This window comes from Saccostrea cucullata, unplaced genomic scaffold, assembly GCF_032062105.1.
Source record: "Saccostrea cucullata isolate Sc308-1 unplaced genomic scaffold, CSIRO_AGI_Scuc_v1 ctg7261, whole genome shotgun sequence".
Taxonomy (NCBI): Eukaryota; Metazoa; Mollusca; class Bivalvia; order Ostreida; family Ostreidae; genus Saccostrea; species Saccostrea cuccullata.
In genome coordinates, this window is record NW_026928028.1 from 1 (window position 1) to 26120 (window position 26120).

The window sequence follows — 26120 nt, forward strand, 5'->3', positions numbered from 1 at the left end:
CTATGAACATATCATTGTTTTTTTCTCAGACAATTATTGTGACGATGTTCTTGAATTAAATATTTTAAATTTCGTAATAATAAGTAATCCTTCCAAAATTTATTTGACTCTCATCAATGACAGAAAAACATCAAGTGAGCAATTGGAGGATATAAGACAAAATCTTAATCTTGTTTGTCGATCAAGGGCTGATTCAAAAATAGATTCGATATTTCATGTAATTTATAATATTGAATCTAGCAAAAGGGACAATGCATTGAAAGATCAGGTTGATGTTAATGCAACAATTATTTGATTATTTGGTACAAGAAGTTTTTTTTTCAACCAAGGCCCCTTTGTTCCAAACTTAAGTTTCCTAAACATTAAACAAGAATTAATGCAACTATTCTTTTTTTATCAATTTAATAACAAAGTGGAAACTATTCAAAATCATTGAAAAGTATTTTTATTTTATTTTCAGTAGTCAAATGTTGGTCTTAAATAGAGAATGCATTCATCTATATAGATTTTTACTTCAAAGCCATCTTTTGTACAATTTAGATCATCATTTTGTTTGTTTGAAAAGATATTTTATCATTAAAGTTAATGTTTTGAAGCATATGAAGACTTTGTTTTGAAACGTCAAAGTACGAACAAACTACTCCAGGCGTACTGATAAAATTTGTGTCGTTATAGCGTTCCCTTTTCTTTCTATATTCCAACGGGCTTTGCAAGCACAATTTTAGAACTTTTATGTTTGTTATTGTGAAACAGAGTTTCTTGTTACATACAGACAGAAATATAAATATATCCTTTTCTTTCTTTAAAATAAGTAGAATTTTTCTTGTTTTGATTTTTAAAACTTACTCTCAATTTTCTTACATGTAAGTCACTCGCGTGGCACAGTGGTTAGCGCGTCTGCTCTAGAGTTGCGAAGTAAGGAGTCAATTCTTACATCGCGGGTTCGACTCCTGCTGTAGGACGTGGAGACCTGTCTTTCGGATGAGACCTTATAAACTGAAGTCCCGTGGCGCAGTAGGTGCTTGCACAATAAAGATCCTCCCTGCTCAATGGCCCTAATGGCCCTAAGTGCCAAGTATAGAACAAAATTTGCAGATCTCCACCGGCAAGTGTTGTTGTCTCCATCTGAGTAAAAATTCTGGAGAGGGACGTTAAAAAACATACACGTATTTAATCAATCTTATCTGTAATATTTTAGCGTACCCGGAATCAGGTTTTGTAACAGGTAAGTTTTTTAAATATTTTTCCTGAAAAAAATTCATAAGATATGCACCACTTATAATCTATTCTGCCAACGAATAAAAATAATTTTTCCTATCTTAATGTTTTAGAGCCTTGTTTCATTTTGTTACATGATTTCTTTTAAATGCATCCAATTTAACAAGAGCTTTTATCATCTATGTTTAAGAAATAAATGTACTTAAACTTTCGAAATAGCGTATTTGAAAGCTATGTTACTTTATTGTCTCAAATTTCTATAACTGTCAATGATGATTTTCTTGGTATGTAACTAAAGTGTTCCATTTCTTTTATTCTTTGCAATGTCACCAAAAATGCCATTTATAAACACGCATATATCGGTTATCCTTCGTGTTTTTCGTTTGTCTAGAAGTGAATTGTTTTTCTTTAATGTTTTTAAAAGAAGTAAAGTCTCAAATAAAAATTGTACACACAAGTACTCTGAAGTTTCTATTTAAAAGATGTTTGAGTTTCTGACTGTCAATATCTAAACGATTCAATGGAATTCCAATGGATACTAATTGGATACTAATTGTGTCCGTTTATTAGCAGACCTATTTTTGTATTCATATGAAGTAGGATGTGTTCAAATCTTTTACGTAAAAAGAAACAATAACTGTGGCCTTCAACTCGACACAAAGATAATCGATGACGTGTTGTCAATTAACAATATATATTTCTATTTTTACCTCACGATATATCCCGGTGAGCTTGACCTAAAAGATATTTCAAAATCTGACACATATGTTTCATATATTCGATCTTTTACTAGAAAGAGACGTTAATGGTTATTTAACAACAAAGCTTTATGATAAACGTGATGACTGTAACATTTCATTTGTCAACTTCCCTTACTTATGCAGCAATATAATATATTGTGACCTGCGTACGAAGTTATATCTTTCAGTTGATTAGATAACGAAGAGCTGTTCTGCGTATGAACTAGATATCATTGAGATCATAACCATTTCAAAGGTTCCTGCTTTCAGCAACGAACACTGGCACGAAAATCACTAGTGCCCCTTAAAATCTATCAAAAAACAGACAAAATATCAGAAATACTGCATATTCTGTATGAAACTGTTGCATATGCTCTACTAAAAATATCTTAGAGAAATCACAAATGTTCCGCACTCTAACTCAGTTGGTAAATTTTGAATGTGACTGGACTTAAGTGAAAGAAAATATGAACCGAACAACGATTTTAAACAGGCTTTTCTGTAACTTGACCATCGACCTAGAAACTTCGTTCATACATTGACCAGTGACACACTCTTTGAGTGACGTATGACTAACATTGGATCAGGGGAAGAAACAAGGTTTTTATTCATATTAATCTGCATATGACTTTAACCTATACTTGGAAAAAATGGTTCAAGATCACTGCATAATCTTTACCAAGACACACTCCGTGTGTGAAGTTTGAACCAGACTGGACCAAGGAAAGAGAAAACATGCTCCGGACAAGAATTTGAACAGTGAGACTTCTTTTAACCTTTACCCTTGTTGAAGGTTACTGCGTATCCATCGACTAATGACTATCTGTGAGTTAAGAATGTGTCACATTCTTCTTTTAACCACCGAATATGTATCTCTGCTGGTGGACAGTGTGTCCCCGAGGATTATTGTCGTTTGGTACCTATTCATTCATGAGTACACAGAATTCTTCCTTCTCATTGGACCAAGAGGTGAGACAAGGATTATTTATGTCATTCTGATATGATCAAAACCTTAACCTACATTGTAGCTAAATTGTTCAAGGTCACTGCAAACCGTTTACCCAAGACCCTCTGTAGGTAAAGTATGAGCCAGATCTGGCCAAGGAGAGAGAAGATATGCTCCGGACGGACGGACAGACGGATCAGTATAGGGCGCCCACGGTGCGGCGCATTTACAATTTCTTAAACGAGGTAAGTTATCAACAAGTCGATGAAGCCAGAATATCAGCAGCCTCCCTTAAACTCATCATTTCTTGAGTTCGATTTATTCAGAAACAACTAGAACTCGTATTACTTGCAACAATTTTAATAGTGCCAGACATTCATTTATACATATCTACAATAAACGTATTAAACTGATTACAGAAACATTGAATTTAGATTTTAAAAAAATAAACACCGAAGAAAAAAAAATTTAAAAAAACCAAAGATAAAAAAAAACATGAAAACACCAAAAACAAAAGACATTCAAAAATTTAGACAAAACATGAAAAGAAAACATAATATCCGGCACATTGTCATTTGAGAGAGCCTTTAGAATTGCATCGATTGAAGTTGCCAGATCGGGGAGTCTTTGGGGATTTTCCTGCCCCTTTTCTTGAGTGATCTGCAAACAAAAAAGGAGACCAAAATGTAAAAGGGTTGAAAAGACAACTTGAATTACATGTAGGCAAAAAATGTAATCAATTCATTTGATGGGTTCATGACTTCATGTACAATTTACAACACTTTTTGTTTAAAATTATGTTTCATGTCACTTGAATTCATAAATATGTACACATTGACTTGACGAAATGTTGATACATGTATAATAAATTTGTTAGCTGTAATAAAACACAAAATGAAAATAGTTACTGAAAAATAATGATTAGAGCAACTGATACAAAAAAATACTACAAAAAGCACTTGAATTTAATTTATGCCCACAAGTTGTTATTCTGATCAACACTCCTGCCCCTTAACTATGTGCCTGCCAAGGACCAAATCAGGCAAGACCATGACACTATAAATTTGTTAATTAGAATTCGATTTTAGAACAGAATAGCACGAATACAGGAATATTGAATTTAAAAAAGCACTCCACACTACAACTGTTAATTTCTTTATATAAAGGAGATGTTTATTACTTAATTAAAAATGCCATTCAAAAAGTAAAATTATATTGCCAAATCTTAAATATGTGATAGATGCTGAAATTCAAAGAGTGAATAAATGTGAGAACACGTTAGTATAATAACATGTAATCTACACGTTATTTTAGCTTAAAACATATTTAATTTATAATAATGAAATGGATTAATTGAACAGATGGTTATGGTGTTCTCTAGTTGATCTCCAAAGGTCAAAGTACAAGGTAAAGGTCATACATTAGAAAGAATCAGCAGTATGTCAACTTGTAAAATCGTTCAAGAAGATAATGTATAAATCATATAAAATATAGAATAAGTTAGCTATCCCTAATTTTTTTTTTAATTGACGCCCCTCCTCCGAAAAGAAAAAAAAGGTTATATTATTGCAGCTTTTGCATCCTATACATGTAACTCTGTTTAAATGAATTTTCATACAAAATCCATTATTAATTTGACATTTTACTGATATAAATATCATAAAAAAAGTAATAAACTTTAAAAAATTATGTAAAAATAATTGAAAACCTCTGAATAGATAAAAAAAATATAGAAATTTTGAATAAATTAATACATCTAGTTCAACATGATATTGTGAAAGAACATATACATACCTCATCCAAAAATCTCGGGAAAAAGCAAATTGAAGGATAAAAAATGAACAATACGAACAATACATTATAATTAGTATATCAAATTAAAAAAAGGAGCTATGGGTTACCCTGTATTGGGAATTAAGCAGTATAAGTATAAAGTGAAGATGTTTCCATGTAAAATTAGACCAATTATACTTTTCTGTTCTTCAGGAAACATCTTTCCTATGTAAAAAAAAAAATATGCGGTCCCATCCTACCCCCTGGTATCAAGATTTGAACAAACTTGAGCACCCACAGGTTCTTTAGAATTTTTTTTTTAATGCCATTAATTTTTTAATAAATATTAATTATCTTTTCTTGGAAGAGGACGTAGACCTTTATTCGAAGAAAATTTAATCTCCTTTACCCAGGGATACTTTGTTTCAAGTGTAGTTTAAATTGGCCCAGTGGTTCTGGAGAAGAAGATAAAAATGTGAAAAGAGAACGCCGGCAAAAACGACGATGCCAACCTCAAAGACGAAAGACAACAGCTGCAACAGATTTTGATCATCAGGATAACTCAACTGAGCTTTTGGCTCATGTGAACTATAAGCAAATGCAAAAACTTATAGCCCTAATAAGGGTAAGCATGTCTACAAGTACGTACCTGTTGTTTCCACTTCCGGAAACCTTCCCTTGTTCTGTTGCTCCACCTAATATTGAATAGATTACAATATCTGTAATGTTGTCTTATCCAGAAGTTTGTTTTAAAATTACCCTTGGACCGAGAGCCATCTTTCAATTAATTTTCACAATTTTTTTTATATTGACTTTTCTCTAAAGTAATACATCATAGCAAGTTTATATGAAAGTTGTCCTTGATTACTAAAAAGTTTAAAAATTATGATTTATCTTAATTTCAAATTCAGATCCAATGTCTGTGCAACTGTGCAAATAAATATATACTTAGAGCTTACATCTAGAATTCCTATATTGTTGAATCTTAGGACGGCTTTCAGGCAGCATACATTTAGAGCCTAAGCTCTGTATAATGGCGTGACTATTAAAGTCCTCCGCCATCTCCTGGGACATTCTGGTTATTCTCACTTCAACATCCTCGATTTCATTAGTGCTGGATTTGGCCTTTTATGATAGAATAAAGGGAAAATATTTATTGATGTGCAAAAAATAAACATACAGATATTAATTTACTAACAGCAAGTACACTATAGTGAAATGATTTAAAAGAGAAGAAAATTCTTCTAAATCTAACATGATACTTAATGATGATAATGTAAATGTACTATATTATTTTTCATATATATTCCAAACCCTCCGATTGGCTCAAACTTGATCACATGATCAATTATTTAACAACATAAAGACTTGACTTAAATGCACATAGACTTGATATTTCTTAAAAAAAAAAAAATATATATATATATATATATATATATATATATATATATATATATATATATATATATATATATATATATATATATACTTCAGCTCTTTATTTATAATTGTGATGTTCTGTAATAATTAGTAAGACATAAGATGCCTTTAAGAAGAATCTACATTATGTTAAAACATAATACAAATGTTTTTTTTCAAAAATCAATAAAAAACTTAATTAGACAAGTTAGCCTTTTAAAAAAGGAAATTCCTTAATTTACTCTGTCAGTACAAATAACAACACACATTGCATTAAACAGATTATTTTTTAATCTCTAGTCTCTCAGTGTTAAAAAAAGACAAGCAAGTGGTAATTTTGTCAATCTCTGTAAAAAAAAATAATATAACAAATGTAGCCCTTTAATTCGGTCAATCCATAGATATATCGACTTCACAGAAAAGCATATCGACCTTGCACTTCGTGCTCGGTCGATATGCCTTTCTGTGAAGTCGATATATCTATGGGTCGACCTCACTAAAGGCTATATCTATATAATATTTACCGGTGTATTCTATTTAGGAAATTTGGAAGAAAACAGAATATGTTTTTTCAAGTACATCGCTACTTGTGTCTTGATGTTACATCTAGCACATTCAGATAGCACTCAATTAAATAATCGCTAACTTGCTGAAAAATTAATTTCTGCCAAATATTGTACAAGCCAAATATAATACATTTACCTCATATGTCTGTATAAATGAAATTACATTTTTTTTTTATTTTTTTTCATAAAGAATTTCTACATGTATAATTGCCAAAAATATAAATATCCATAAACAAATAAATAAATGTGAGCAATTTTTTTTCTAAATGTTTAAATGTTTAATTTATATTACTATGCAAACATAAAACACACGTAAAATTTTAATGCATATATTTTTATAAATGATTAGGCTAAAAGCTGCATTCCTTGAAAATAATCTTTAAAAGCCATAAAAATATATGGTCAACTTATAGAATTAAGAAAAAAGATATTAAGAAATTGAAGATATTTTTTAAATAATAACCGATGACCTACCTCTACGTAGTCACTGACACTTTGTTGAGTATTGAGCCCGTCTCTCTTGTTGACAGGGACGTCTAATGGGTCCTCCTCATTGAGCTCCATTGAGGTTTTCGCCCTTATTAAGTAAAACAATAACTTTTGTGTTAACTTGTACATTCTCAGTGCTGAAATTGTTTTAATATTTAAAGGATTGTGTCTTAAAATTGGGATAACAGGGGACATTAAAAAGTATAAGGTGGGTCGTGACTACCACCCCCCCCCCCCCCCCCCCCCGTCCCCAACATTTTACTGGGGTTTAAGGGGGAAAAACCAAACTGAATGAAGGTTTACAACATGAAAGGCAACGAAAAGCCCTTGTCTCTTGTTGTAAGGGACAGCTCTGTTTTGTAGTGATTTTAAATAATCATACTGTACGTGTTCTTATAATAACTGGAAAATTGACCATTAATATTCATAATGCATACTATAATATGAGTGAAAATAACTTGTTAATGAGATACCAAAGAAAAAAGTAACAGTAAGAGGTTCAATGCAATTAACAAGATTTAGGAACTCTTATAAAATCACATGGATTTAACTTTTAATACATTGTGTAACTCATATGTGTTATGAAACCTTTTTAATACTGATTTAAAATTGATATGATGAAAATTAATTAAAGAAAAATATACCAATTAGCCGTGGTTATCATGTTGACGCAGTTCTTGTTCTGTTTCAGCACTGGAAATTTTTTGAAACAGAGGAATAATTCTTGACTGGTCATTAGGGTAAACCTCACGCAGTTCATTAATTTTTCAATGTGATGGATTCTCTGATCGAAATCGTGGTGCTGAATCCATGATACAGCTGCCGCAAAAATTTCGAACTCCGACCTGACATTGACGTTGTCAGAGGCCAATATCATGCAAAGAGTGTCAAGATCAAGGTTAAAAAATTCTGGATCCTCCTTGACTTCCAGAAAGTTATGTGTAATTTTCCTGATAATCAGCTCGCATATACCACTTTCCTTAAGTTTTGCCATAGTTGGCAAGAGTTGAAGCAAGTCCTGACACTTCAGCTGTTCAACTTTCCTCACACATAATCTTTTTATCTGGTCCACTTTAAAGACCGCAGCTAATTTGAAAACATCGCTTAAACACACGGAGTTTATATCCATCTTTCCAGTGTATAGGAAATCTAGAAAAGACACGAGGGCTTCTTCTGACACTCCCCTGACTTTAATCACTTTTGGGGCCACTGGTGTATTGGAGAAGGACTCTCGCTCAAACACGTCAGCAAACAGAGTGCTCTGTGAGGCTAAGACTAATTTGTGAGCAGGATATAATGTATCGCCCAGTTTGAAACAGATATCACAGATCTCATGACGTTGATATTTCTGTGAGATGTACTCCCCCAGGTTGTTATAATGAGAGACGTTGTCTTGGGTCTGCTCTATAGCAGGGTCACTGTTTTCTTTCTTGGTGTTCTCATTGAGATCCTTATCTGGAATGGCAAAATTATAAGATGATGGACAAAACATGTCTAAGTCGCTCTCTGCTGACTCTAAAAATTTGGCAAAATATTCTGGATTAGGCAACATTAAAATAATAAACATTTCTTTGTGTCTTATTTTTTTAGTTACTAGTATCTAAAATTAACTCTATTAACTTTAAAAGAAATAGTTCATAAAAATGCATAAAACATCAAAAGAAATATGATTACATAATGTCTTGACAGCGATAACAAGGATTATATCATTGCTTAACATTGATAACAAATATTATATAACATCTTTAAAATGATATCAAGGATGATATGATAGAACAGGCGCTACACTCACCACTTTTGCGCTTGAAAGACAGGCTGTTGGTTTTTGATGCTGTAAATGTGAATATGTATAATAATTTAACAATCCTTACGAGGATAATATGATAAGTAACTGATGATAACAAAGATTATATAATAACTTTACAGTGAATAAAAGGATTACATGATAACTTTACAATTTACAATGATTACATAATATTAATTACATAAAGTAATATAATTATAAATATAGTTATATTATAACTTGTTATTATTTGATAATATATTACAAATAATTAGAAGGCTTATCTGATATAAGATTACTTACCATTGATTACAAGGATTTTATAATGACTTATCAATGATAACGAGGATTATATAATAACTTACCACTGTCATTTATCGAGCAGACACTGCCCTTACAAGTCACCATTCTTGGTGATGACCTGTTGGATCCTGTAAATATGAAAATGTCTGTGTAGTTAACATTTATATTTGTTAGTGATAACATAGATTATATATAAACTTGCCAGTGATAACAAGGATTTTATAATAGCGTATCAGTGATTACAAGGATTATATCATAACTTACCAGTGATTACAAGGAGTATGTAATAATTTAACAGTGATAACATGGATTATATGATAATTTTAAAGTTATTACACAGATTATATAATAACTAATTAGTTATGACAAGGATTATATAACTAGTGATTACAAGGATCATATAATAACTTAACAGTTATTACTAGGATTATATAATAGCTTAACAGTGATAACAAGGTTAAAATAATAACTTAACAGGATTACAAGAATTATTATAACTCACCAGTGGAGTAATTTATGGAGCTGTCACTACTCATATTAGTAACGCTTCTTGGTGACGGTCTGGAGGTGTTGGATGCTATAAATATGAAAATGTTTGTGTAGTTAAAATTTATATTAAACATGAATGAGGCGATATATAAGTCAATTCACTATTCGAAATAAATTTATAAAAGCAACATCCTAAAATTTCAAATGAGAACTTTTCTTTTTATCCTTACTTGAATGACGTATAAATGTTTGCATTATAATAAGTATAAATCAATTACAATTACAATGTAACTTTATTATTTTCAAGAATATATAATTGAAATTGTTTTAGTTAAGTATAAATTTATCCAATATTAAATCAATTTAAAAAAATTTATTCTAGAGTATTAATTGGAAAATGCTGTATGGCAAAAAAATTACTAGTACAAATTTGATAATTTTATTTCATTCTTATATATTCATATAAAAATTGATATTCTTCATTAAATGGCTGCATAATTTCTAATTAAATGACTTTTAAGACAAAAAAATGAAATTGAATAAATGAATAAGTAAAAAATTCTCTTAATATCAGAATATAAAACATTTAAGATATAAGGTATTTTCTTCCTTCTGTGATGTTATTTTTTTTTCGCAAAAAAACTAGTATTAATCTCAATTCATATCCAATAGATTAACATCTTTGGGAAGAAATCATTTTGATAGCTGTAATACAAATCATTGTTAAAAAAAGGGAGAAAAACTTACCAGTGATAACAAGGACTATATATTAACTTAACAGTGATTTCAAAGATTATATAAAAACTTACCAGAAATTACCAGGATTAAATCATAACTTACCAGTGATTACAAGGAGTATATAATAACTTAACAGTGACGACATGGATTATATGATAACTTTAAAGTTATTACACAGATGATATAATAACTAAATAGTGATTATAAGGATTATATAACTAGTGATTACTAGGATTATATGATAACTTAACAGCGATAACAAGGATTATTATAACTTACCAGTGGAGTGATTTATGGAGCTGTCACTACTCATATTAGTAACGCTTCTTGGTGACCGCCTAGAGGTATTGGATGCTATAAATATGAAAATGTTTGTGTAGTTAAAATTTATATTATACATGAATTAGGCGAAATATCAGTGAAATCTCTGTTCAAAATAGATTTATAAGAGCAACAACCTAAATCCTGGAATCAAAACTATTCTATCCTCACTTGAATGATTAACAAAGTGTTGCCTTTTAATACGTATAAAACAATTACAAACTAACCTTATTATTCTCAAGAAACTATCATTAAAGTTGTATCAGTTAAGTATAAATTCAACGAAAGAACTATATGCGGTATTAACCAACATTTGCCCCCCAAAATCAAACTTTGATGGAATAATATTTAATTAAGTCCTTAAACAGGGGAGTATATGCTGACTTCAAAGCACTGAATAATTTCATAAGTAATGACGTCATATATACGTAATGACGTCACAAATATGACGTAAATTTCAGTTTTTTATAAATTTTGCAGAAAAATGTACATATTTCGTCGATATTTTAAATAAAAGTCACCGAGCGCATGTGTGTTCAGGATAAATATTTTGATATAATGTGTAGAATGATAATATCAATGAAATATGTCAATATTGTTCCTGAACACACATGCGCTCTATAAATTTTAAAGCTTAAATTGTTGAAATTTTGTCCATTTTGTCCTCTTTCTGAAAAAGGATATAAAATCGGACTAGTTTGTGACGTCATAAAAACAGAAATCGTGAATACACTGCTCTGGAACTATAATATTTTCTGTTAACTTATATATCTCGTACAATTTATTGAATTCAGCACATTTCAGGAAGTTTTCAAAATTTGACTTTTGTGGGGGCAAACATATGCAATATACCGCATATAGTTCTTTTAAGAATCAATTAAAAATAATCTAAACAAAAAATAATAGATCGGAAAGTGAGATTGTAAAAAGTTATTTTAATATTAGAATAATATAAAGGGGCTCTTGAAGGTTAAAATGAATGGAAGAAGACCATTAACAAAATTTAAGGTATTTCTATCCTTGAAAACTGATGTCAATCTTAATTTACATTCAATAGATAGACATCTTTGGGAAGATATAATTTTAATACCTGTAACACCTGTTAAATAAAAAAACGTACCAGTGAAAACAAGTATTATAAAATAACTTAACAATGATAACAAGGATTTTTAAAATTACTTACCAGTGTTGACAAGGATTACATAACAACCTACCAGTTATAACTGTTTACAAGTATTATAAAAAAGCTTAACAGTGATTACAAGGATTATATAATAATTTAACAATGAAAACAAAGATTATTTAATAAGTTAACAGTGATAACAAGGATTATATAATATGGATAACATGGAAAATATAATAATTTACCAGTAATAAAATGGATTATACGAGGGTTGTTCGAAAAGTTCGTGGACAACTGTCATATCTTTTTTATTTGACGTTATATGTTATCCAAATTTGGTAGAAATATTTTAACAATAAATCAAAATGATTTGTATTATTTTTTTTCAAAATATTACGATTAATTCAAAATTTATCCAGATTTTAAAAATGGAAAAATCAGGTCGCGGAGCATGTCAAAATTTAGTAAGTTACATACAATACACTAAATAATTTCTTTAGTCATATTCTCTGTAGAATAGAGCAAAAACAAAAACAATCTAGAAATTCAAATTAATAATTGTTATATCGATTCGTATACCAAATTATGACTTTATATTTTGCTTTGTTGAAAAGAAATCAAGTTGAGAAGATAGGGAGTCCTTATTGAAAACGACAAAAACGATGACATTTTATAACGTTACGGAGCAGCAGATAAAGATGCAATTTTTTGTTTTTCTCAGGAAAAATCCTGAATAAACCCAAAAGATGTTGGAGGAATCAAGAAAATATGTCACAAGTGAGTTGTGCTTGTGTGTATAAATAGTACAGGCAGTATTTGAGTGACAGAGACTCTGTATCGGATGAGAACAATCTGTGAAGAAACGGTTTATAACTGTAAAAATCTTACCAAAATTCTAAACAGTTGGAGCGTCAAAAAAAGACATAGGCGCTTCAGATTGCTTATCCTGTGAAAGCAGAGTTAAGTAATAAAAGAAATTAAAATTTTTACAAAGTAAATTATACAACGAGGGCAATTGTTAAATGATAAATGTAAAGTATTAGAAAAAGTATTTAATGAGTGGGCATTGGATTATACTGTGTGAAATGTAAAGGGGTAGTATTTATTTTTAGAAATTCTTGACGCTATGTTTTGACGTTACATTGCCGTTAAGTGTGCTCCGCGGGTACAAAACATATTGATTTTAAAATGAAGTAAATGGATTTCTGCGAAATCGAATAGAATGAAACTTCACACATCAACAAAACAAATATTTTTACATAACATATTGTGCTTATGTAAAATTTCTTGTGACTAATGTAACGAAGATTGACATCGTCCACGAACTTTTCGAACAACCCTCGTATAATAACTAACTAGTGAATACAAGGTTCATATTTAAGCAATGAATTTAATAGCTACCCATTTTATACAGTATAAACTTGGTTGGGGCAGTTTACTCTTTTTAAACCACGAAGCGGTTTATAAAAAAGCGTAAACTGTTCCAACCCTGTTTATACCGTATAAAATGGGTAGCTATTAAATTCATTGCTTATAATTTAATTTTCATTCATTTGATGTAAGAAAAAAAAGATGATTGTTCTAACAAAATGACTTTAATTTGTACAAAATTTGAATGTAATGTCAGGCGGATTGATACGTTTTTGACGCAAGTCATTGTGACGTAGGCAACCCATTGTATACGATATGAGGTAAATTTTTATCCAATCAAATACAGCGTTACAACCAGAATCAAATTATAATAACTTACAGTAATGTACAAGTGATTACAAAGAACATTTAAGGTAGTTCTATAATCGGCACTAAATGGGCTCAATCTTTAAAAATCTGCTTTTATAAGATAGACATACATCCCAGCAATGGATAGACACAAGAAAAATTATATGTCAACATGTTCACTTTTCCGCTATAGCCTATCGGAGTATATACCCCGAAATGTTAAATACTGAAATTTTACCTATCCTAGATTTTGTTGTATATAAATTAATTTAAGTCTAAATATTCAACTTTAATACCCAAAATAGAGTAGAAACATGTTAGTAAACAATACAATATCATTGTTTTGCATGAAATATTATAGATAGATGCACTTTGTTAGGCTATTGTATCAATATTAAATGTGAGAAAATATGCTTCACAGGACAATCTCAGTCATTTTAAAAAAAATTATGGACTCAAACTTCGTAAATTTGCATTATTTTTACTAAATTATATTTAAGAAAAATAATAAGCTTAAAAAAATTATATGTTGACACATTACTTTTCGTGGTATGAGCTCCACACTAAAGGGACCCCCCTATTTTCTTTCTTCCAGAAGTAATATATTGCCACATATTTCTGTAATACTGTTAATGTTTGAGTGTATACTTGTATTAACAAGGCTGTACATAATTTAAAACAATAATTATACACACCCAAAACCTATTGTCCCTAAAATTTATCTTATTTTACTAAAAAAAAATAAAACACATTTGTCTTTAAATTGGAGACGATGAAAATGACACTGATTCTCAGAAACTGGATGATTTTGCTACAGAAAGTAACGAAGTGTGCTGCAAGTGAATCAACTTTTGTCAAATACTTATTCAAAAGATAAGTTTGCATTGGGATTCGTGGGTAAGCAGGTTGGGGGAGGGGGGTATGCGTTTTATGCAATAATAATTATTCAAAGTAAATTTTGTAAATAATGTTTGATTAGTAAAATCCATAAATTGTCTAAGTCAAATCGTAGTCATTACTTTTCTTCCGAATTATCACTATTAGGCCTAGCTTCAACTTGGCCGCCGACAATAGTCGCCTCAATAGTTTGATACATGTTCTGATGTAGCATGTATATGGTCCGTGTTTTCGGCGCGGCATGTAACACATGCATCATTCACAGAAATATCGTTTTATTATCTAATTATTTCTGTCAACCGAAAGTTGTTCCCAGCCTTCTCTTTTTAATTAATTTATCCTTAAACTGTAGAATATGTGTTTGTTGACGCGACCGACTTCGAGCAAAATCGTTACCGGATATTTAAAACGCTAAGTAAAAGTCAGACCAATATAGTTAAAAAATCTCATCTCGGAAAAAGGAAGCGCGGTTCCGGTTTTACTATTCGTATATGACGTAGTGCGAGTATAGACCTACTTTAATAACAGTTATTTTAAGCTTCATATTTAACACTAAGTTTGAGAACCAATGCTCACTAGTAATAACTCCGCTCTGATCTGAATATACACTGTCATGTTAATATACACAAGTTCAGTTACGGGCAGATGCACAGATAAAAAGGAAGTTTACATCATCTTAGAACAAAAAAAAAACCCACCATATGACATGCCTGAGCAGAGAATGCGATAAAATTTTTAGCATCTGCTATGAGTAGTTGCTGTGAAAACTGTGACGAAAATAAATTATGTATGGTAGGGACAGACACACGGATTTCAAGAAGATGACATTAGATTTGAACAAATTGTAAATCCCATGCCTTAGAAAAGAATGTGCTTAAATTTCAACCATCTGCAATGTGAGTAGTTGCTGAGAAACTTGAGACCCAAAATTTGTTATTGAGCCAGGGACAGACGGAAAGACAAACGAGAATAAAACAGTATTATCTATAAAAACAAAAGCTTTAATCCTGAAATAAAAAAATATATTATCCTTACAATAAATGAATGTCTTCACTTTAATATTATGTATAAAATAATTACAATTTTACTTTAACATTCTGAAAAAAGTATCATTAAATCTGTTTCAGTTAAGTATGAATTAAACAAAATTTTATATTAATTAAAATAAATTTATTCTAGACCATAGACTAAGACCCTTTTCCTATGACATATTTTGTCTATTCCACTTAGCCGCCATATTGTTAGGCAACATATCCAGATCCCTTCCTCATTCAACCTAGTTCAATTTGTTATATTGGTTAATGAGGTAAAGATAACACTATATTTGTCAAGGCTTCTTTTATACATAATTTTGATATAAGATGGCGGCTAAGGGGAATAACTCCTAGGCAAAATATGTCAGGAAAGGGTCTATAAAATGCAAAGAATTTGATAGCTTATAAGAAATACAAATTTTGTCGTTCAATTTCATTCTTATATATTCTTTATACAAAACAGTTGATATTCTTCATAAAACACTGCATTAATTCTAAATGACTGTAAAGAACAAGAAAAAATTATAATTAAATAAAATAACAATAACACTCTACCTGTCAGGCCTTTATGTCATTTTTAACACAAAATTGAAAAAATACAAAATATAAAGAAATAAAAAGCACAACAGCTGAATATTAAAAAGATAAGCAAAAAATTACCCCCAAAAATATGATAAAACAAGAGGCCCAGGGGCCACATCGCTCGCCTGAGCAATTGGCTAGGAAAAAGCACATATCAGATCAGAACTGAAAGTTTACTGGGAGGGGGCTTGAATTTTAACCCCCAGGGGGTCATGATTTGAACAAAATAGGATCTACACTACCTGAGAATGATTCCCTAAAAATATCACTAAGCATGGCTTTGAAGTACTTGAAAAGAAGCTATTAAAAGGTTTCCCCATATATTCCTATGTAAAACTTTTATCGGCCATTTTGGCCCCACCCTACCCCCGTGAGTCATGATTTGAACAAACTTGAATCTACACTACCTGGGGATGATTCCACATGAGTTTCATCTTTCCTGGCCCAGTGGTTCTTGAGAAGAAGATTTTTAAAGATTTTTCCTATATATTCCTATGTGAAACTTTGATCGGCCATTTTGACCCCACCCTACCCCCAGGGGTCATGATTTGAACAAACTTGAATCTACACTACCTGAGGATGATGCCACATGAGTTTCGTTTTTCCTGGCCCAGTGGTTCTTGAGAAGAAGATTTTTAAAGATTTTTCCTATATATTCCTATGTAAAAATTTGATCGGCCATTTTGGCCACACCCTACCCCCGGGGCTCATGATTTGAACAAACTTGAATTTACACTACCTGAGGATGATTCTACATGAGTTTCATCTTTCCTGGCCCAGTGGTTCTTGAGAAGAAGATTTTTAAAGATTTTTCCTATATATTCCTATATAAAACTTTGATTGGCATTTTGGCCCCACCCTACCCCCAGGGGTCATGATTTAAACAAACTTAAATCTACACTACCTGAGGATGATGCCACATGAATTTCATCTTTCCTGGCCCAGTGGTTCTTGAGAAGAAGATTTTTAAAGATTTTCCCAATATATTCCTATGTAAAACTTTGATCGGCCATTTTGGCCCGACCCTACCCCCGGGGGCATGACTTGAACAAACTTAAATCTACACTACCTGAGGATGATTCTACATGAGTTTCATCTTTCCTGGCCCAGTGGTTATCGAGAAGAAGATTTTTTTTAAAACGCCATTAATTTTTCTCTAATTCATTATTATCTCCCCTTGGAAAAGGGCATGGCCCTTCATTTGAACAAACTTGAATCCCCTTTACCCAAGGATACTTTGTGCTAAGTTTGGTTGAAATTGGCCCAGTGGTTCTTGAGAAGAAGATGAAAATGTGAAAAGTTTACGACAACGACAACGACGACAACGACGTCGACAGACGACGGACAAAATTTGATCAGAATAGCTCACTTGAGCCTCCGGCTCAGGTGAGCTAAAAATACTTATTAGAATATTAAAATGATCTCATAGGTTAAAATGAATGCAAGATGGTCATTAACAAAATTTAAGGTATTAATATCAAACTATGATGTTATTGATTTTTGCAAAAAAAAAAAAACTTATTAATCTAAATTCATATTCATTAGATAAATATCTTTGGGAAGAATTCTATTTAGAAAGCTGTAATAAAAGTAATTTGTTAGAAAAAAGTAAACATTTGAGATCTTTGAATTAATGTTCACTAGTTATACCCCCTTCTTAAAATATATAAGTTCAGTTACGGACAGATGCACAGATTAACAAGATGTGTTTGTGAAACACTATGCGCCTGGGTGATCGAAAATTCGAAAAAGCTTTTTGGGTGGCATATATAGATCATAGTCAATGTCACAAGGTCATTGACCTTGATGCCTTTAAAAAGAACTTAATTATGCATACATGTAACAAATATAAAATATTTATCTCTAATGGTTCAAAAATTATGGCAAATGTTTTTTTTAATGCTATTTTTAGCATAGAGGTCAAGGTCACAAAGTCACTGACCTTGGTGTCATTTGAAAGAGTCTAATAAGTGGATTTCGCATACCAAATATGAAGATTCTATCTCTCATGTTTAAAAGTTATGTCGAAGGTTAGAGTTAACAACGGACAAACAGACAAACGGGACAAAACAATATGCCCCTGATCTATCGACCCAGACGCATAAAAAGATATTGACATCAGATTCATACAAAAATAAATCTAATCATATGGGATGCCCCAGCAAAGAGTGTACTTAAATTTCAAGCATTTCAAGCAGCTGCAATGAATAGTTGTTTTGAAAACTGCCACCAAAATGTGTTTTTCATAGTACGGACAGACACACAATGGTAAAACAGTTTACCCCCCTCTCCTTCGGACGAGGGTATAATTACTTACCACTGGCATTTGTTGAGTAGCTACGCTCACTAACTGGACTAACAGAAGGGCTGTATCTTTGAAAAGCTGTAAAAAATAATAGAAATGTTCTTGTATTGAACATTTACATGTAAAAAGAAAATCTATGAGCCGATGCTCACAATAATATCTCACTTGTATGATGATATCATATGCTTAGTGTATTTCAAGAAATTATTAAACAATTATAGTGTAACCCTTATATCCCAAAGAATATATCCTTAAGTCTGTAATGAAGATAGTATAAATAAAACGATATTATATATTAACATAATTTATGCTTTTTCTAGACTCTTAATTTACAGAGTGCTTAAGATTTGGATAAAGAGTACAATTAACATTAAGTTGGTCCAATTTTCATCCAAATAATTTTTTTTTTTTCGAATATGAAAATAGCAATGAAATTGGTAAAACAAAAAAATAAATGCGAGATGATCATTGAAAAAATTACAGATTATTATTCCTATTTTCTAGGTACACAAATTTGAACAAAACACATAATACGTACCGCTGCCTCCTTGTCCTGATTGCTGACCAGCAGCCAAGTTACTGGCCTGTCTAATCTTGGTTGTCACGTGCACTGGCTCAGACGATGGAGGAATTGATGCTTTCTGGAGCTTATGAAGTGAATTTCAATAATTAAAAATTGATTGACAAAAGTACAATAAAGCATGAGATGAACTGAAGAATTTTCAATGGAAACATAATTGATTTATTTTAAAGCAAGAGGCCCATGGACCACATCGCTCACCTGAGCTATGTGGAAAGGAAAAAACAGAAATCAATTTTTTATTGAAAAAAATTAAAACCAATAGTGGTCCCAACCAATCCTTAATTGGCTATCTGTAGCTTTATTGTCCTTTACATTTGAACTTACATTGTGTCCCCGCCTTACCCAAGGGGTAATGAATTTAAACTACCTTAGAAAGTTAGAATGCTTCCGTATGAATATGATCAATCATGCCTTTGCTATTCTTGAGAAGAAAGGAGATGGGTGAACTTAGTGTGCAGAAAGCCCACTAGCATCAGACATATAAAAATCATATTCAAATTGTGAATTTAGTATTTAGAGTAAAGTTCTTATCATTGTTTTTTTTTTTTGAAATCTTGATAAACAAATAGTTTTGAGGAAATTTTTTTAATTAAAATTTATTCTTTTATTAAAAAATAATGTGGTATCCATTAGGTTCGAACCCTGCTAATAAAAATCCTGAGTAGCATTCACTATTGAGACTAGCACGCTAACCACTACGCTACGCAAGTCCTGATGAAGTGTGGCATTTAAATTATGTTTGTGATATGACCATTGATTTAAGGGACTTCAAGTATTTCTTGAAAAGATACGAAAGTTATGTCATAAAATTATATTTTTAAGGTATAGTGGGTCATTGCTCCATAATTTTGGAAACCAAAATATGTATGTTTGTATTTTTAAAAAATTTTCCTATATATTTCTATGTAAAACTATGGTCGGCCATTTTGGCCCCGCCCTACCCCGGGTGGTCATGATTTGAACAAAATTGAAACTACACTACCTGAGCATGTTTCTATATATATATGATGAATTATGGCTTTGTCATTCTTGAGAAGAAGTGTTCTGATTTTTAAAGAATGTTCCTATATATATCTATGGAAAACTTTGGTCGGCCATTTTGGCCCCGCCCTACCCCCGGGGGTCACGATTTGAACAAACTTGAATCTACACTTTCTGAGCATGCTTTCATATAATTATGATGAATTATGGCTTTGTCATTCTTGAGAAGAAGATTTTTAAAGAATTTTCCTATATATTTCTATGTAAAACCTTGGTCGGCCATTTTGGCCCCGCCCTACCCCCGGGGGTCATGATTTGAACAAACTTGAATCTACACTACCTGAGGATGTTTCCCCATAAGTTTCATCTTTCCTGGCACAGTGGTTCTTGAGAAGAAGATTTTCAAAATATGCCACCAAATTTTCATTAATTCCCAATTATATCCCCTTGAATGAGGGTGTGGCCCTTCATTTGAACAAACTTGAATCCCCTTCACCCAAGAATACTTTGTGGCAAGTTTGGTTAAAATTGCCCCAGCAGTTCTTGAGAAAAAGTCGAAAATGTGAAAAGTTTACAGACAGACAGACAGACAGACAGACGGACGCCGGACAAAATGTGATCAGAAAAGCTCACTTGAGCTTTCAGCTCAGGTGAGCTAAAAAGCTCACTTGAGCCTTCGGCTCAGCGAGCTAAAAACTTACATGTAACCATGTGCACTGGAAGGGAAAGGGGATGACGGCATTGGAAACTTAATTGGGAGTAAACCCCCCGATCCTCGGTGAATGGGGTAGCTATCCCTCACCCGAAAAAAAGCCCAGTTATGAAATGTACCCGTTACATAATGAACATGGATCCTAAGGATTATAAATATTGTTTGTTTGCTTGCTGTTAAAGTCCCTCTCTTAAGAATTTTTTTCTTGTAGGGAGCCGCCGCCAGTTTGCTTGCTGTTAAAGTCCCTCTCTTAAGAATTTTTTCTTGTAGGGAGACGCCGCCACTTTGACTGGTATGGAGACGCCACCTTTTTTTCAATACTTCTACTAAGTCTTTTGAATATATCATAAATCATAGTTCATTGATACTCTCCCCCCCCCCCTTTTTTTCTTTTTTGCATAATAAAGGTGGTAAATCATGTGAATGTTAACGGATAAATAAAATTCAGCCTTAATTTTTTTTTAATTTGACCACCTACCCCCAACCCCAACCAAGCTTAATTGATAATTTACAACTTATTCCCTATTGATATCATAAATTATTGAAGTCTGTTTAAATATAAAAAGCTCTACAAAATTTCGCCCGTGTAGTAAAAATAGAAAATTGTAATTGGGACAGCAAGTCCAAGCATCGACTCCAAGCCTAGGTTATCATCCCCCACCCCGAAAAAAAAGAAATACTAGGCCGGGTAGTAGATTTTTCAAGAGTCAATTTTTTTTAAGTATAAAGTTGAATTTGTTATTAATGAATTCTGTTTTCCCAATCTCTACCACTTTTGAAAATTATGTAACGCACCTGAATGGCGAGAGTCTATCCCCTAGGCCTAGGGCCAGTATGGGTGAGTCATAAACCGAGCTGTACATTGTATGCCTAGAGAGTTAGGAGACTAAGGACTACCACAGTAAAGGTCGTTAGGTCTAGAGTGTATCCCTTTATTGTAAAAACAATTCATAAATCAAAAACTTGACCTAGGCCTTGGGAAATTAAGACCGAAGTCAGCTTGAGTAAAACTGGAAGTCTACTGAAAATGAAAGTTTATTCCCGGTTTAAGTAGTATCTAGTTATTTGGTACACGGTGTAGTAAGTAATTTATTAATCAGCTGCTTGTACATGTACAATAACTACGTGAATGGATTGTCACATATTGTAAATAACCATGGATCTAACCCTTACTCTCCCATCCGTACCGTATAAACCGAGGCCCCGTGTCGCAGCAGGATAAAGATCCCTCCCTGCTCAAAGGCCGTAAGTGCCGAGCATAGGCCTAAATTTGCAGCCCTTCACCGGCAATGGTGACGTCTCCATATCAGTGAAATATTCTGGAGAGGGACGTTAAACAGTATACAATCAATCAACCCATCCGTACCAAATCCTGACCACAGTCATAAAATTTTCTTAGAATCATAAAATCCCATGTATCCATGTATGTAGAATTGTAGCTATGAAATGGAATAAAAACTTACATTCAATTTTCTTCGCCTTTCCCAGGCCAGCTGGGGGAAAGCGTCCTCCCAGCAAAGAAAACTCAACGGACCTCTCTCAAAACACTCAGCCATTTTGAAGTTAACTGAGAAGCCTAGCAACCGCTGTAACTAGGAAATGACCCTGTAAAATCTGAAAATTCCCGCTCAGAACACTTTGTTTCCGGAAGTTAGAAAGATTGAGTAAAAAAATACAAAAACATTGGGCCAATTTCATTTGTCACTGATCGGCGTACGCCGAATTGCGCCGGTCATATGACCGGCGTAAAACGGCTAAGAGGCAAATGAAGTAAACCGGCGAAAACATTTTTTAAAAATGAATAATTACGCTAAATGATAATCAATTAATTAAGTTTTATAACTTTTTACATTATTGTCTTAGTATAATAATTCGAAATTCAATTAAAAAAAAACATGGACCTCATGAAAAATTTTATTTTTCAGAAAATAAAAACATATTTTAAATATATTAATAGAAATTTGCTCAAAATATGCAAACAAATAAAGAACATGTCGATTTGGTAAAAAGTATCTGCATTTTCACAGTTGTTTTCTTTTCCCGCCATATCTCTAAGACCGGCGATTTCCTCGCCGGTCATTTCAGACCGGCGCATTCGGCGTACGCCGGCGAACCTTCCCCGGTCACATGAAGTAACAAGCCGGGTTACGAAAGGTCAAGCGGCGCATTCGGTGAACGCCGGGTCTGCGCATGCGTGAGCTGAATGAGAGTCATGATTTTTCGAGCTCTGAATATAAGATATTTTCAGTTTAAAATTAACAAACTTTGGGGGAGTTACCGAATGATTTCAACTGCGTGTTATGAGGCCTAAAACATCTGGAAGTGGATCCAGCGGTTCTAATGGAAATAAATCTAAGAAAGGGAAGAAAAGAAAAGAAGGCCCAGATTTGAGCAGTGAAGCGCAACAAAGAAAAGTAAGTGTTATGAGTACTTCTCAAGACAATGTAGACACACAAAGAATCTCGCAACCGTTATTCTCAACTCCAATAAACAATCAACAGAGTATGCAGAACAATCAAAATAATACATACCAAATACCACAAATGTCTCAATTGCCTGTAATGAATTACAGTTTCTCACCTGTAGCGCCTGTTCACCCTGTACAACAGGTACAACAATATCAGGGTGGATTACAGCCAATTGATTATGGTAATAAGATAGACAATTTGGCCAAAACATTGGACAAAGTTTGCCAAAAATTGGATAAACTTGATCAAATTGAATCTAGAATCAGCAAATTTGAAGCAACAATGAATACTGTCACAACTGACGTGCTTGAATTGAAAACAAAAATGTCAGACATTGAAAAAAACATTATATTCACTAGTGAAAAGTTAGATGAGTACGAAGGAACATCAAAAGAGATAGTAGCAGAAATGAAGAGATCTAAAAAAATACATGAGAATTTAGAAAAAGAGAGTGAGGCACTTAGAGAACAAATGACTATTATGACAAAAAAAATGTTAGATCTAAAAGACCAGCAAAATGAATTACAAGCAAGGTCCATGCGTGACAACCTTATATTTGTGGGAATTCATGAACCAAAAGATGAAACATCAGAACAATGTGAGCAGGCACTAAAGGCGTTCATGTCTGAAAAACTCGGAATAACGGATGAAATTCCATTTCATCGAGTACATCGTATGGGCCGAAAGCAAGAGGCAAAATCTCGGGCAGTTGTGGCAAAATTTGTAAACTTTAAGGATCGTGAAAAGGTCCGAAAAACTGCAATCACGGTGATCACCGATCTTCGGGAACGAGGCGATCAAGGCAACGCAGATTTCAGTGTATTCGAGCAATTTCCCAAGGAAATAAACGATAACCGGAAAATATTATACCCGCATTACAAAGAAGCGAAACGACAGGGCATCAAAGCGCAACTGGTTATGGATAAACTCTATATCAACGGCGAGCGATTCGTGGCGACAGATTTCGGTCAGGAAAACCCATATAACGCACCAGCGGCACCACACAACGTAGATCCGCGCCTAACTCCAATGGCCCGTGAATTTCGACCATTCAACAGACGCGGCTCAGTAAGTCAAAGGTAGGACAACCTAGGAGGAAATCTACCACGTGACAATTTAGTGGACAGTGATCCAACCGACTCTCTCGATTCATCCACTGGAACTGATTGCAAACTTAAAATCTTAGGATTAAACGTTTGTGGTTTAAGTAGACGCATAAATTATCCAGAATTTTCAACATTTATCTCTTCCTTTGATATATTGTGTTTTACAGAGACAAAAACTGATGATACTACACCGATTGATCACAATTATTTTTTGTTTGATGCTAAAAATAGGCACGGATTTTCAAACAGACGTTCTGGTGGTATTGTAATTGGATACAAAAAATCTATCAAAGATTATGTAACTATCGTTCACACAGATTGTAAATTTGTTCACTGGTTAAGATTAAAATCTTCTTTAATTAATTCAGATAAAGACTTGATTTTAGGTGTTGTTTATGTACCACCAGAAAGTTCTATATATAGTTCAAGGGAAGCTTTTGAAGAAATTGAACTTGAATTTTTGAATTTACAGAGTGAATTTAGACATATATGCCTAATTGGAGATTTTAATGCAAGAACTTCTGATAGAGATGATTTTATTGAACCAGATGACATATCAAATCAAGAATTTGAGTTAGATGATCCCAGTTTAGACTGTCTCTCAAATGTATTTGAATTACAAAAGATAAATGTACCAAGGAAACGAAAATCATTAGATAAAACAAAGAATAATTTTGGAAACAATTTATTAAATTTTTGTAAAAATAACAATATGTATTTATTGAATGGAAGATTAGAAGAGGGTAAATTTACTACAACAAAATCAAGTGTGGTCGATTATTGTATATGTAGTGTTGAATTTTTGAAACATGTGCAAAATTTTTCTGTACTAGAATTCAATAGGTTATACTCTGATATCCATATGCCACTACTTTGTGAAATAAGTGTGAACTCATATATCTCAAATGATAACTACCAAACTAAAGAAGAAAGTAAGAAAAATAAAAATAATTTTTCGTGTCAGAAGATAAAACCATGGGATAATGAAAAAACAGAAGAATTTTGTCAAAATATTGATTTAAATGTTCTAAGAAAATTAAAATATGACTTGAGCAATATTGATGTCAATGATTTAAATAAAAACCGGGTTAATGAAATCTTTTCAGACACTGCAGGTCTACTGCTTGACTCGGCACGCACAACTTTTGGAATATTTAATGCTCGCCAAACTCACAATAAACTACCACAGAAAAGAAAAGAATGGTTTGATAAAGAATGCAAAATAGCACAAAAAAAATATAGAAAATCAAAACGAATGTTTAGGAAATATCGTTCAAGCATCTTAAAAGAAGAAGTACGTATCAATGAACGTAAATATAAAAATACAATGGATAAAAGTATGAAAAAACATAGAAATTTAATTATGAAAAAAATTAGAAAACTGAGAAGTAACGATCCAAAAAGTTATTGGAAAATAATTAATAAAAGGCCGAACAACAAAAAATGTGATATTAATATTGATGAATTTTACAATTACTTTAAAAACGTCAATAATGGTGATGTAAATGATGACGAACCACTATCAAATGAGATTAGAAATACATATACTAATGAAGAACTAGACTCAGTGATAACTGAAGATGAGATAAAACACGCAATTGAAAATATTAAAAATAACAAAAGTTCTGGAAGTGATGAAATTTATAATGAATACATAAAATCCTCTGCTAGTATTATGTTACCGGTATATGTTATGTTATTTAATATTGTTTTTAACTCAGCAATTTTACCTGAAGCTTGGATTGTTGGTGATATATTGCCTATTTATAAAAATAAGGGGAAAGACAATGACCCTGAAAACTATAGACCTATAACTTTATTAAGT

At 32.2% G+C, this 26120-nt stretch overlaps 2 protein-coding genes across 2 annotated transcripts; both read right to left on the reverse strand.

Moving 5' to 3' along the window:
- Positions 1–3424: 3424 nt before the first annotated feature.
- LOC134276230 (uncharacterized) lies at positions 3425–7234 on the reverse strand. The gene is made up of 4 exons (XM_062758498.1): positions 7137–7234; positions 5637–5802; positions 5327–5372; positions 3425–3564 (listed from the first exon to the last, which is right to left on the reverse strand). Exons 1-4 carry the CDS (start codon positions 7224–7226, stop codon positions 3492–3494), a joined length of 375 nt encoding a protein of 124 aa, XP_062614482.1. The 5' UTR covers positions 7227–7234; the 3' UTR covers positions 3425–3491.
- A 545-nt stretch (positions 7235–7779) lies between these two features.
- LOC134276229 (actin-binding protein IPP-like) lies at positions 7780–10777 on the reverse strand. The gene is made up of 5 exons (XM_062758497.1): positions 10744–10777; positions 9740–9814; positions 9300–9365; positions 8944–8982; positions 7780–8666 (listed from the first exon to the last, which is right to left on the reverse strand). The coding sequence occupies exons 1-5, from the start codon at positions 10775–10777 to the stop codon at positions 7780–7782; spliced, it is 1101 nt and encodes a 366-aa protein (XP_062614481.1).
- Positions 10778–26120: the final 15343 nt, after the last annotated feature.